At 39.9% G+C, this 12,955-nt stretch overlaps 1 protein-coding gene across 1 annotated transcript; it reads left to right on the top strand.

The window, feature by feature from the left end:
- Positions 1-4,148: 4,148 nt before the first annotated feature.
- pde9ac (phosphodiesterase 9ac) lies at positions 4,149-12,736 on the top strand. The gene is made up of 18 exons (XM_008276309.1): positions 4,149-4,217; positions 5,808-5,878; positions 7,490-7,567; positions 7,754-7,797; positions 7,958-8,012; positions 8,206-8,276; positions 8,401-8,488; positions 8,619-8,700; positions 8,799-8,873; positions 8,960-9,046; positions 9,218-9,322; positions 9,494-9,576; positions 9,861-10,017; positions 10,142-10,255; positions 10,555-10,659; positions 10,779-10,907; positions 10,993-11,088; positions 12,686-12,736. The coding sequence occupies exons 1-18, from the start codon at positions 4,149-4,151 to the stop codon at positions 12,734-12,736; spliced, it is 1,560 nt and encodes a 519-aa protein (XP_008274531.1).
- The last annotated feature ends 219 nt before the right edge of the window (positions 12,737-12,955 follow it).

The raw sequence follows: 12,955 nt of genomic DNA on the forward strand, positions 1-12,955 counted from the left end.
TCATCATACAAGTAATGATGCCGCAAATCTTCCTTTTACTTTGTTTTGTTCCTGAATGATATCTGCCGTTCTTGATTCCAAGTGTAATTCCATTCTGGTCCATTGGGTGTCGCTCACACATTTCCTTAAATATGTATTTTAAGGCACACTGGTCAGGCAATTTGGAAATTTCTTTTACATTTGTTTCTTTTTATAAACTTTTGACGAACATTTTTGATAAATACAGTATATAACAGCCAGCATATAGTATTTTGGATTATATTGTGCAAGGTTATCTATTATTTTTTGGATGTCTTATTACCATCTTGCCTTTCGTTTTGCCCTCCATGTCCTCCATGAGCAGCTGGTCGTCAGTTACTTGACGTAAGGAGGACAATTAGAATCAAGTGTTGTTTTAAAGCACAGTTATATCTTAAGCGTTCATGAATGATATAAAATAAATACTAATCAGCTTCACGAGGAGGCTTTAGGCTAATCATGTGAGGTCAAGACAGTCAGTCTTGGACGCAACGCAATCATGTAGCCTCCACTTGATTTTCTATAAATATATAGAACAAAATCACAGATTCACTTCAAGGAGCTTCGCAGCGCAGCATATGGTACTCTCTATTCTTAGATAGATTCATTAGTTTGGATCAAGTAAAACTCATAGCCAAAAAGCATGAGGAAGAACAAGAGGAGGGATGCCTGTTCCTGGACAGAAAGCCAGGCAACATGTGCACAGATTAGCCAACTTAGTAAATTTGCAAAATATAAAATCAAGACAAGAAAATCATAGATAAATTCAAAATATACACATGTGAATAATATGCATCCAGGAGGATTTTGAGCAACTTTCAGGTGCAGCAAAATAAAAGAGAAAAACACAGAAGAGGCAAGACCACCATTTATACAAAAAAGGAGATAAGAAACAAACATATGAAAGGGAAAAAGGTTATAATTTCAGACAAAAGCTGTTTCTGGAAATTCATAAATTGGGTAATATGTGGCAACTCTATCCATGCAAAAGAGTGACAATTACTTAATACAGGGTTTATTTTATTCACAGTACGGTGCACAAAAACACGGACTGACAGCATGGAATTAAAAGATCGAAAAGATTAAACGATGTACAGACGTGCATTTAGATGCAAGGTACACGTTTGGGTTGGAGTGTACAAACACGAGTGCATGAAGTGGTCTGTTCTGTCACTATTATCAGGATAATGTGTTCCCTTCAGAGCTCCAGCTGGACATCTTTTGTCATTAAAATCTGCATGATTTTATCGATTGCTTTTATCCTGCAATGTATCTTCCGTCACTAAAGGTGTCAGTCTTGCGGTTGCGTAATCTGTCTGTTTTGATCTGGGGCTTTGCAGTCTTTGTTCTGTTTGAAACACCATTTATTCCTTGGCACACAGACTCATAAATACACATGAAGCATTATCGCGGCCTCACACGAGCACACATGTGCATATTCGCCTGTGGCTTACAGTGAAAATGAATTGTCCTCAGATAATAAAAGTGAGTCATTCTTATTAAGTTTGAAAATCGCTTTTAATCTATTTTGACCTCACATACTGTGTATTAGTCATTGGTATATTAGTCCCATCATGCTCCACCTCACCTTCAGTTCAGCAGAAGAGCTGGGAAGTCGGGCCAGTAATTAGACTCTGGGGAACAGCATCACATCTGTGCAAACGGTATGTGTGTATGTGTTGGTGTATGAGCAGGTATCTGGGGAGACGGCGTCCTATGAAATGAATAGAGAGGATGTATGATGCTCTCCATATCTAATTAATTACCTCCTCCTGCTGCCTGGTTGAGCCTTCTTACCAATGCCCTTGTTCACACCAACCTGTTGATGTGAGATTCCCAGTAGAGGTGGGTGGCTGTATTGTTGGAAAGCTCTTATCTAGCTTTTTCTTTCTTTTTTTTTTGGTCTAGTCCAGGATGTAGTTCATAACAGCACCAGTTTTGGTCTCTATTTAGGTCAATGAATAAAAATAAAAGAAAGGAGCTCTGAGTGGCAGAAGGAAATTATCTGACATCGTGACTCAAAACCCTGTTTTTGTGCAACTCTTAATAACTTAAACCTCTGCGTTTTTCTTAATATACCTTGTTACCTACTTCCTTTTATTGAAACTTGCATTCTTTTTTAATGTCCTACTACTGCTACTTCTGTCCATTCAGCACCTATTGCAGGTCGGCCTTCAATTTTGGGATATTTCTTCACTCCAACATTTTCATTTTACTTTATGCTTCACTTTCTACTATATTAGAGAAGTAAATATGGTGCTTTTTTTCTCATCCACATTTTCATAATTGAATTAATAATATGCAATTCTTTATTATTTAGTATTAATTAATTAAGTATTAACCAGCAATACATGTTTTTAAACTTGCTAATATCCACTTTTCTTGGATCTAAGAGTTAATAAAAACTACACCATAGCAAAAAGTCTCCATTTAAAGTCTCTGAGTTTCCCCTTAAATAACTATCTGTGACCTAAAAGAGGTCAAGTTAACTAATTTACAAAAAAAACAGCAAACATGAAAGAACATCCCAAAGAATGCAATAATAAAAGACACAACTTTGTTTATTCTTCTCTTTAACCTCATGATGTAGCTTGTGATGCCAAAAATGTATTCTTTTTTCATTATATGTTGCATAGTAAAAACCTTTTCCTTTAATACTGTGAGTTTATCAATACTTACTGATCTTTTTACTGTCTCCATCGCTCCTGTTGAGCAGATAATTCCACCTAACCAAATGTAAATGTTGTATGTTGCACTAACAATAAAACTAGAATGAAATTAAATGAGATGCCACATCAGACTGTTACCAAATGTTTTGAACATGTTACAAAATATTAAAAGAACATGTGTTTCAACATTTATGTATTTTAACCCGCACTTGATCAGTTATAAAGCGTTGCTAAAAATAAAAGGCACCTTTAAATCTTCTCAAGTGCTCTGCTGAACTCATCTGACCAAACCATCTGGCAGACCTGTTATCAACAATAGAGTGGATGAGTGGACTGGGGAGGGCAACCCACAAGCACACACAGGATCAGATGAACATGCACATATATGTACATACAAATGCAAGACAAATGTAGTTGACAAAAACAAGGCCACTTGAAAACATGGCCCTCCTTAGCTCAGAAGTGCAATCCCCTTGGTAAGATATGATTTTCTGTGAAGAATGGTTGTATGCTCTAATCAGTGTTATCTTTATGCATCATGCATCTGCGGAGCCACTAGCAAATGCTTGTTTATTCATTCTTTAGCCAGGTTTCAATCAGACAGCGTTGTAGTAAACAATTTGGATTCAGTATTTGATAGCGTCATAATGTTTGTATGTTTTCTCCCTTGAGACTCAGTGACTCAGAATATGCAGATAAGAGGTTCGTGAGCAGCCCAGGTAAAAGCCCAGCACCACTTAAGACATTAGGGTTGTCTTTTTGTTCTCCATAGCAACGGTGCCATGGCAACCAGTTACAAGTGCCAGTTATATTCACAGTATGCCATACCCCTCTGGCTCCCTCACACATACCCTTCCTCACCAGCTCCATCACTTGCAACCTCTCCCTCTCTCTCCCTCTCTCTCTCTCCTCTCTTTCTCTTTGCATATGAGAGTTTGTGCCTGAGCGTGTCTGCATGTGAGTCAGCTGCATCCTCAGCACCTGGGACATTACCTCCAGCCTCCACAGGGGAAGCTGCACCGCCAACACTGTGAGTTCAACAGATGTGCTGATGCTTTGCAATGTTTTCACTGTGATTTATTACCTGTATAATGAGTATAATGTTTTATGTTTGAATGCTTTGAGTTGAGTTGCATTGCACCAACTGTGTACTATGCAAAATAATGTTTTTATTTCAGTTTATGCACTATCTTTTATACTTGTTTAAATACTAACATTTTGCTTTAGTATTCATCTTCATCATGCTCATGTTTGTTATTGCCTGATGTCATGATTCACTGTTTACAACCAGCTCAGCTGTATTTATATGACTTTATAGGGGGGAAAAAAATGTGTGTCCTCCTATTTGTTAATCTAGTGCATCCAAAGGAAAGGATCCTGCGTGGTGGCTCTTTACGGTTGTCATCAAGGACTCCAAAACAAAACCTCTGTCGTTGTGTCAGAGAGGAGAGGGAGGTCAACATGGGCTCCAGCTCCTCCTCTTACGCCCCCAAAGCCATTTACCTGGATGTGGACGGGAAGGTGCAAAAGGTGGGTCCAACTCCAAGTATGTATCATTTTTGGGTTTGTTTGTTTGTTTGTTTGTTTGTTTGTTTGTTTGTTTGTTTGTTTGTTTGTTTGTTTGTTTGTTTGTTTGTTTGTTTGTTTGTTTGTTTGCATTGTTACATTTAGGTTCATTCTCTACATTTCATCTACGATGCAACATGGGATGTGTGAAATGGGGAAAAAAGTTTTATAGATATGCAAATCATTTTCGCATGTGTTTCTTAAGGTTTAGATTGCAAATATACAGATTCAACAGATTTTATTAATGTTTGAATAATGCTATTATATAACACTTACTGTAAAAATAAATATACAGTATTGATCTAAAGCCTTTTGATTAGTCCCTGAACTTACCAGAACTGTGTTTTTAAATGGATTATGTATCAAAGTATAAATAAAAATTACATGCAAAGCTGCTTAAATTAATGTCATGTGGGTAAAACAAGTCCAAAACATGTTAATAATTGTCACTTTAAAGATTCATCCAGTCAGTTTAAACTCATTTTACTATTTTACAATGTTAATGACAACTTGATAGTAGGTTCAATTACAAAACCAACCTTAACTGACTATGGCAATTAAGTAATTCTGTTTGTGACTCACCTTGTAGACTTGATAGCAGCTATTCCCAGCAGATTCGCCTCTCCTGAGGAAGAGCTAAAATTAGACAGCGATACAGATCGGTTTGCCTTACAGGTGTTACTGACAGAACCAAACACCTGTTGCTAACAGCTCACACAACAGCATTCATTTCTCCTGCATTATGGCTGGATCTTTTTCTCTCTTTAAATCAGTTTCCAGCGTCAGCAAGTAATCAGCGGAGATGAGGAGGGGAAAAAAAGGATTGAGAGCAAAATGAAGAGTAACACTTGTGACTTTCTTTAACAACAGAGCAACGGCTTAGGGTTCGTAAAAAACAGTCGTGACAAATGGTTTCTGGCTCAAGTTTCATGCCTCGGAGTTCCACACATACTGAGATACAGATAAGCGAAACACTTGTTGATCTGGTGATTTAGAGTGTTTCAAGTAGAGAGCTGGTGATGACACATGTCTGCTCAAGAGCCCCGAGCCCACGGCCTGAGGCTGATTGTTTGTCTGCTACACCTGCTCACTTCAGCGTTGCCGTTTTTGCTCTGGGTGCACGCACCCCCTCTTGAGACAGATTTTGTACAGTCCCCGCACTGTACTAAGTCTTGTAAACTGGGCTGATTTGTTTGTGTGTGACAGGCGTGCAAAATGTTGCTATCTTTAAGAGCTCTATGAAATCTCCAACTCCAGCTGTCCTTTTTTTTCACATTGTTCCCCCAGTGGTCTCTCAAACTTAGCCTCATTCATGCATAAAAAGTACTTTATATTCTTATGTGACTTTGTTTTCTGAAAAACACATGAAATTGGATAACACGAAGGCAAGTGATAACCAAAGCAGCTGTTTGTGTGCATGTGTGCCAGATCGCAATGCTTTGTTTTGTGACCTTTTTCTCAGGATCAAATTTATTCATTGCCCATCTGCAGTCTTTTATATCAGGGTCCAAACTTGTATCTGTCTTAAGAAACCTCCACGTTCACACACTGCAGGTGGTGTTCAGCCGGCACTGCAGTCCATGTGACATCAAGGAGCTCCTGTGTTCCTCATCTAACATTCCCAGGTTTGTTGCTTGTTTACTTGTTTCACGATGCACAAAGATTATCACATAACACAGTGAGATCATCACGCAGACACAGTAAACTATGATGAACGTTGAGTAGCTTCACTAATAAGGAACACATGCATGTAATCATCAGAAAGACACGGTACGTTCGTCACACAGGCACAACATAGTGAACGATAAAAGTTAGATTTCATTGGTATCTCCCTTCTGCTTCGTTCAACTGAGGAAGACTGTGTATTGTATAGATTGTTATTTGAGCTGGCTGTCTTCCCTCATTTCCCTTATGCACAACTTGACATCTCTACTGACTCTACGTTGTAAAATTTAATACGATACAGTACACTCTTGGCAAGCTCAGAGCACAGTTGCAGTTTTGTCTGTAACAGCAAATGAAAAAAATGTGTGCCGAAAACATTACAACAATGATGCTTGTAAATAACTGTAATGGCATTTCTAAGTGAATGTATTGTTTCTATTTCACTCAGATATAATAAGAAACTCTATCTTGTGTCTGCAAAAAATGAATAAATAAAACAACCCAAACTGACTTTCTAACTACATAATGAAAAATAATGTACAATAAAATGTAGAATTATGTTTTAAAAATGTAAAAAATGAAGGGTAATTGTTATGCCCGGTCTAGGGGAACCTTTGACATAACATGAGTCTGTGCTCCCCCAGTCTTCCAACCCCAAGAAAGGCCAGTAACCAGTATGCCAAGTTCAGAAAGAGCAGTTTTTTTATTTCCTTCAGAGGGAGACGTGTGCCAACATAATAAACAAAAATACTCTAAATTAACCCTAGCTTCCCTAAACAAAGGGAAAGATAAATAAACGACATTCAACTAACCTACCTCCTATGAAAAACAAAACAGCAGAAAAGTGTTAAAAGAAAAAGGGCTTCGCCCTCCTACTACTGCTTTACGATAATGCACAATTATTTACATGTTTTCACAAAGTTTACAAAATTCACAAAATCCACAGTGCACAGACTACTAACGAACTACTGCTGCATCCTCCTACAACACAGACAACAATGGCATGGCAAGGCTGGAGAGGTGAGGAGACAGAGTGCAGTTGGCAGACTGTTTAAATAGATTAGGGACCCTGACCAATCGCTTGGCAGGAATCAGGCGAGGCAGCAGGCAAGGCAGCCAATCAGCGAACACAACCTGCTCCTAATTCACTCGTTCACAAACCTCACACTGAGTTTGCATGTTCTCCCCGTGTAGCGTGGGTTCTCTCTGCGTTCTCCGGCTTCCTCCCACATAGTCCAAAAACATGTTGAGGTTAATTGGTGATTATAAATTGTCCGTAGGTGTGAATGTGAGTGTGCTTGGTTGTCTGTCTCTAAGTGTGACCCTGTGATAGACTGGTGACCTGTCCAGGGTGTCCCCTGCTTTCACCCTAAGTCAGCTTGGATAGGTTCCAGCCCCCCATGACCCTAGTGAAGATTAAGCGGTGTATAGATGACGGAGGGATGGAGAAACCACAAACACACACACACACACACTGAGGAGAGACAGCAATGCAGCAAAACACAAGCAAAATACTATAAACAGGGTCATAACATAATGTTTACAGCTCTCTGCTTGTCCTCTCATTGCAGGAACACTGCCATCATGATGGTGGATCCAGAAGGTGCCTTAGTTTCCATTGATCCCACCATGCCCACCAACTCTCCAAAGTAATATACCAGCATTATGTGTTCATATTAGAAATCCGTCTGTGTCATATTGTCATTAAAGTAGGGATAAGATTACAAGGACTTTTCTTTCACAAAAAAATAAATAAATCATCATTAGATTTTAGTGGCACTGTAAATATAACATTACAGTACTATAAATAATACTTGCATCTGTTTTTCTTGCAGCTCTTTGTACAAAGTTGTCCCCTTGTCCACCGGTCAGCTTGGAGGTAAAGTTTCAGGAACAGCTTTCCTTTTTTTTTTTTATTGGAACAAACTCGCACATTCATGCATCAGTAACACATCAAAAGTAACGAGCTTGAAAATATGAAACCTGACAGTGCAGTTGCTGTTCACGATGATATATGAGGCGTGTATTTATGTCTGCAGAGAAGGAGGACATGTTTCAGAACGTGTTGTCCCAGGTGGCCGAGCAGTTCAGCAGGTAACGCCTTCAACGTTATGTTATGACTAAAGTCTTCTGTTCCCCCCTTAACGCATACCTCACACACATACCTGACACCCGTGCATTTCAGCGATAACCTATCCGGCAACCCACAGTAACAGCTACTGAGCCATATAAAGGGGAGGTCGTTATTATATCGTTCTCTATTTTCATAGCATTGCCTTTCTTTCAGAGCTTTTCGCATCAATGAGCTGAAGACTGAGGTCACCAACCGGCTAGCAATGCTGGAGAAGAGAGTGGAACGTGAGTGGTACATTTTGCACAGCAGTTTCTATATTATAATCCACTCTAGCCTGTGATATTCTACAAGAAAAATGGTCCTTATTATTATATATATATCCATGACAATATTCTCGTCTTGTTTCAGTGGAGGGCTTGAAAGTGGTGGAGATTGAGAAGTGTAAAAATGATCTGAAGAAGCTAAGAGACGAGATGACCTCAAGAGGAGGTGGCAGGTGAAAAGAAGTTCGGCCTCTTCGCGCCTGTTAATATCATTTCCATAAAAGCCAAATGCAATATGAAAGTAAAGTCATATCGAAGTATGGAATCACAATTCTTTGTAAAGTTTTTCTGTTCTGATCTCAGGGTAAACTGTCCATGTAAATACAACTACTCAGATGATGGGAAGAAGGTCACTCCTAGACGAGATGTCCCCAATTACCCAAAGGTACATCGCCCGTAAAGAAAATTTGCTTTACCTTTAGATAATGTCAACCTCTGAAGATCAAAAGGGGTCTAATGACTTTCTTTATGTTACACATACAGTACACACTCTCTCAGGAGACTATTGAGGCCTTGAAGAAGCCAACATTTGATGTCTGGCACTGGGAACACAATGAGGTTTGTTTATATCCTTCACCCATTTCCATTCTGTTTTATCCAAGTGGCCAATGTCTTATTCATTTCCTCTTTAATTGTTCCTGCAGATGCTGAGCTGTCTGGAGTACATGTACCACGATTTGGGACTGGTGAAGGAGTTCAACATGAACCCGATCACTCTGAAACGCTGGCTGGTAAAGTTATGTTGCAATGCCGATGGTCCACATTTCAAAGTTGCTTTTAATTAAAAGGCAGTGGTTCTGACACAGATTGAAAAGTAATTATCAAAGGGTGCGACAATGGAAATCCTTTTGATTTAAGATTCTCCAGTCAGTGCACTGAATGAATAATTCTCTGTCTTCTAGTTGGCAATTCAAGAGAACTACCGCAACAACCCTTTCCACAACTTTCGTCACTGCTTCTGTGTTAGTCAGATGATGTACGGCATGATTCACCTCTGCAACCTACAGGTATGGGGCACATTTGTGTGCATATCAAGGACATCTTTCAGCTAAATTACCTACCATTTGTGCACTTTTGCAAGATAAACAGCTTTTTTTTTAAGATTGAATCCTCCTCCTTTTTCTAGACTGGACATTTTGTATGTTTTAATAAGACATTTCAATGATACTGTCCTCCAGGAGAAGCTGACCCTCACAGATATGGGCATTTTAATGACAGCTGCAGTGTGTCATGACCTGGACCACCCCGGCTACAACAACACGTAAGATTCACTATTCTGTCTGTAGAGGTGTTGACAGATAGAGCGCTGCAGATGCCCACTGACCCCCAGCATGTTTTGACATCCTCTGCACAACACTGTTGTCAATGAACTGTGAAACTAGTTCAGCATGGAGAGAGTCTAGGTATGAAAACATCCAGATTATCATGTTGTTTTGGGTTAGGGTTTCAGGCAGGTGGGAACCTCTCTTATCAGTGAAGCTTCATGAATATATACTATCCATCCATCTTAAAACCATCCATTCAGCCGTGTCATCCATCTATCAGGTACCAAATCAATGCTCGCACAGAGCTGGCAGTGCGCTACAACGACATCTCTCCTCTGGAGAACCATCACTGTGCTGTGGCCTTCCAGATCCTCTCTCTTCCTGAGTGTAATATCTTTGCAAATGTGGATCCTGAAGCGTTTAAACAGATCCGACAGGTGAGATGGACAATCTTGCTCACACTTGAGACATATTTACATGCTAGTCTAAAGTATATGATACTTTTAGATTTAAATTTGAACAAACATCAGACAGACTTTGGATGTGCTCTTGTATTTCCAGGCAATTATCACCCTCATTCTGGCCACTGACATGGCCCGACATGGGGAGATACTAGATTCCTTCAAGCAGAAAGTGGACAACTTTGACTTCACCAATGAGGAGCATGTGACATGCGTATGTATACATCGTGCCTAACAAGATCACATTGCAACTCCACCTGACATCAGCAGTTTATTGCACTGTGCTTAACAGATGTGACTTCGAAACAAGCAGACCTTTATCCATTGAGGGTGCTGTAATCATCCGAAGCCAAATGGACTGTATTTGTGTAATTGGAAAAGTAGTCACAGAGATACAGTAGATGCTGTAAGGCAAACCTGTGTTTCTGACTGCAACAATGAATAGGCTTCTTTATCCTCAGTTTGTGTGTGTATTCTACATGGGTTTGTACATGTGTGTGTTTGTGTTTTCAGCTGAAGATGGTTCTGATCAAGTGCTGTGATATTTCCAATGAGGTGAGACCAACTGAGGTTGCTGAACCGTGGGTGGACTGTCTACTGGAGGAGTACTTCATGCAGGTGACTCCAATCAAAGCATTCACTTTTACACAAAACTGCATGATCCAAGGATGTCAACTTGAAGAAAAGCGTCAGTAGATTGGATTTGATGACGAAGCTTCACCTCCTTTGGTTTCCAGAGTGACAGGGAGAAGTCCGAGGGTCTCCCAGTGGCTCCTTTCATGGACAGAGATAAAGTCACCAAACCCACTGCTCAGATCGGATTCATCAAGTTTGTCCTCATCCCGATGTTTGAGACTGTCATGAAGGTAGAACTCTGTCTTTATGGAGGTATGCTGATGTAAGCATGCATTCTTTTACTGACAGTTAGCATTTATATTGCTTTTCCAACAGCTTTTCCCTCAGATTGAAGAGATCATGGTTCAACCTTTGAGAGACTCTCGTGACCACTATGAGGAGCTGAAGCAGATTGATGATGCGATGACAGAGGTAGAACCTGTTCTATCTATCTATCTATCTATCTATCTATCTATCTATCTATCTATCTATCTATCTATCTATCTATCTATCTATCTATCTATCTATCTATGTCCAAACCCACACATCTTTATGATAAAGAGTGTAAAACTATGTCCAAATAACAGCTGTGCCAGTCACCTGACCCTCCGTGGTGAATAATGGCAACACTAAATGGCTAAAAACCCACATAGACATATATATATTCCAGTTTTGACAAACATTGCAAACTGACATTTTGGGAAATATGTTAACTTGCTCTATTGTTAAGAGTGAAATAAGAAGATCGATACCACTCTCATACCTCTTCATTACATGTAAGGCGTCAGCAGCTGGTTATCTTAGCACAAAGACCTGAAACAAGAAAAAACAGCTAGTTTCAGTATGTCAACAAGTAACAACACCCACCTACCAGCACCTCTAAAGCTCACTAATTAATATATTATATCTTCGAGATTTTAGCCCACACAACAACCGATACTACACAATTTCTTTGCTTTGAGCCGCGTCAACTTGCGAGCAAATCAATCAGTTGTGTCTAACACCTTCTACTTTCACACCCTTCAGGCAATTAGCAGAGGCTCCAAGAAGTTATAAATCCCAGCCAAGAAACAGGCCTGTACATCCCCTGTAAAAGTCCCAACTGACATATTTATATGTTGGTGTTTCTTTTTTTCTCACTAATTCTCTGCCAGAAAGCAAATACGCATATTTTCCCAAATAACAAAGGTTTGTTTTAAGGTTTTTGAATTAGGTAATATGAAACTGCAAGTAGCTGGAAAGTGGCGCAGTTGGTTAGCACTGTTGCCTCACAACAAGAAGGCCGACGGTGCGCGTCCCGAGATCTTTCTGTGTGGAGTTTGCATGTTCTCCCTGTGCAGCGTGGGTTCTCTCCGGGTTCTCCGGCTTCCTCCCACAAGTCCAAAAACATGTTGAGGTTAATTGGTGATTCTAAATTGTCCGTAGGTGTGAATGTGAGTGTGCTTGGTTATCTGTCTCTAAGTGTAGCCCTGTGATAGACTGGTGACCTGTCCAAGGTGTCCCCTGCCTTCACCCTAAGTCAGCTGGGATAGGCTCCAGCCCCCCGTGATCCTAGTGAGGATTAAGCGGTGTATAGATAATGGATGGATGGATGGAAACTACAAATAAAAACTAGAGCACAAAAACAATGTAAGAACTAGGTTTTGAAAGAACGTTTTACTTTTTGAGTCTTGTCATGTTACAATATATTGCTGTCAGCATGTTTCTGTGTCATCTGTCGCACAGTGAGAACATACAGTGAATAAAATTAAGTGTACAACTGGTTGAGCCTGCTCAGGCCTGCAGCAATCAGTATGTGTAGACATACCAAATTAGGGCTGAGGAAATAGATTCTTATATTCTTCCTACAAGGAGAAATGAATCTGTATTGTCACATATGGTGTTATTTGAGCTTTTAACTATCAGCTATGCACATTGTTTCTCATGGGTGGGGTCTCACACATGCTTAAACTGCAAATACATGGACATATATACGCTCACACTCATCAAACCACTTGCTAACATAAAGGTGTGTCTTTTGTTCAATGAGGCACAGAAGAAAAAAACTGAAAATATGTCATTAGGCGGGAAGAAGAAGTAAGCTCTGCAGTGAGTGAGTGCAGTGGTATCTGTGTAAGTAACAGCGACTGACTCCTTGGTTGTGCTCTAGTGCTTAGTGTTAGTGTCATGAGTGCTCTCTGTATCTGCATCTCTTTGGGCTCTGCACAGCAACTCTGCTCTGTACTGAACTCTATCTGCAAAAGCACACCTTCAGGAATGCGCAGCACTTTCATCACTTTGGATTCGCCTCTCAGTTTTA

Source organism: Stegastes partitus, unplaced genomic scaffold (genome assembly GCF_000690725.1).
Source record: "Stegastes partitus isolate 25-593 unplaced genomic scaffold, Stegastes_partitus-1.0.2 Scaffold69, whole genome shotgun sequence".
Taxonomy (NCBI): Eukaryota; Metazoa; Chordata; class Actinopteri; family Pomacentridae; genus Stegastes; species Stegastes partitus.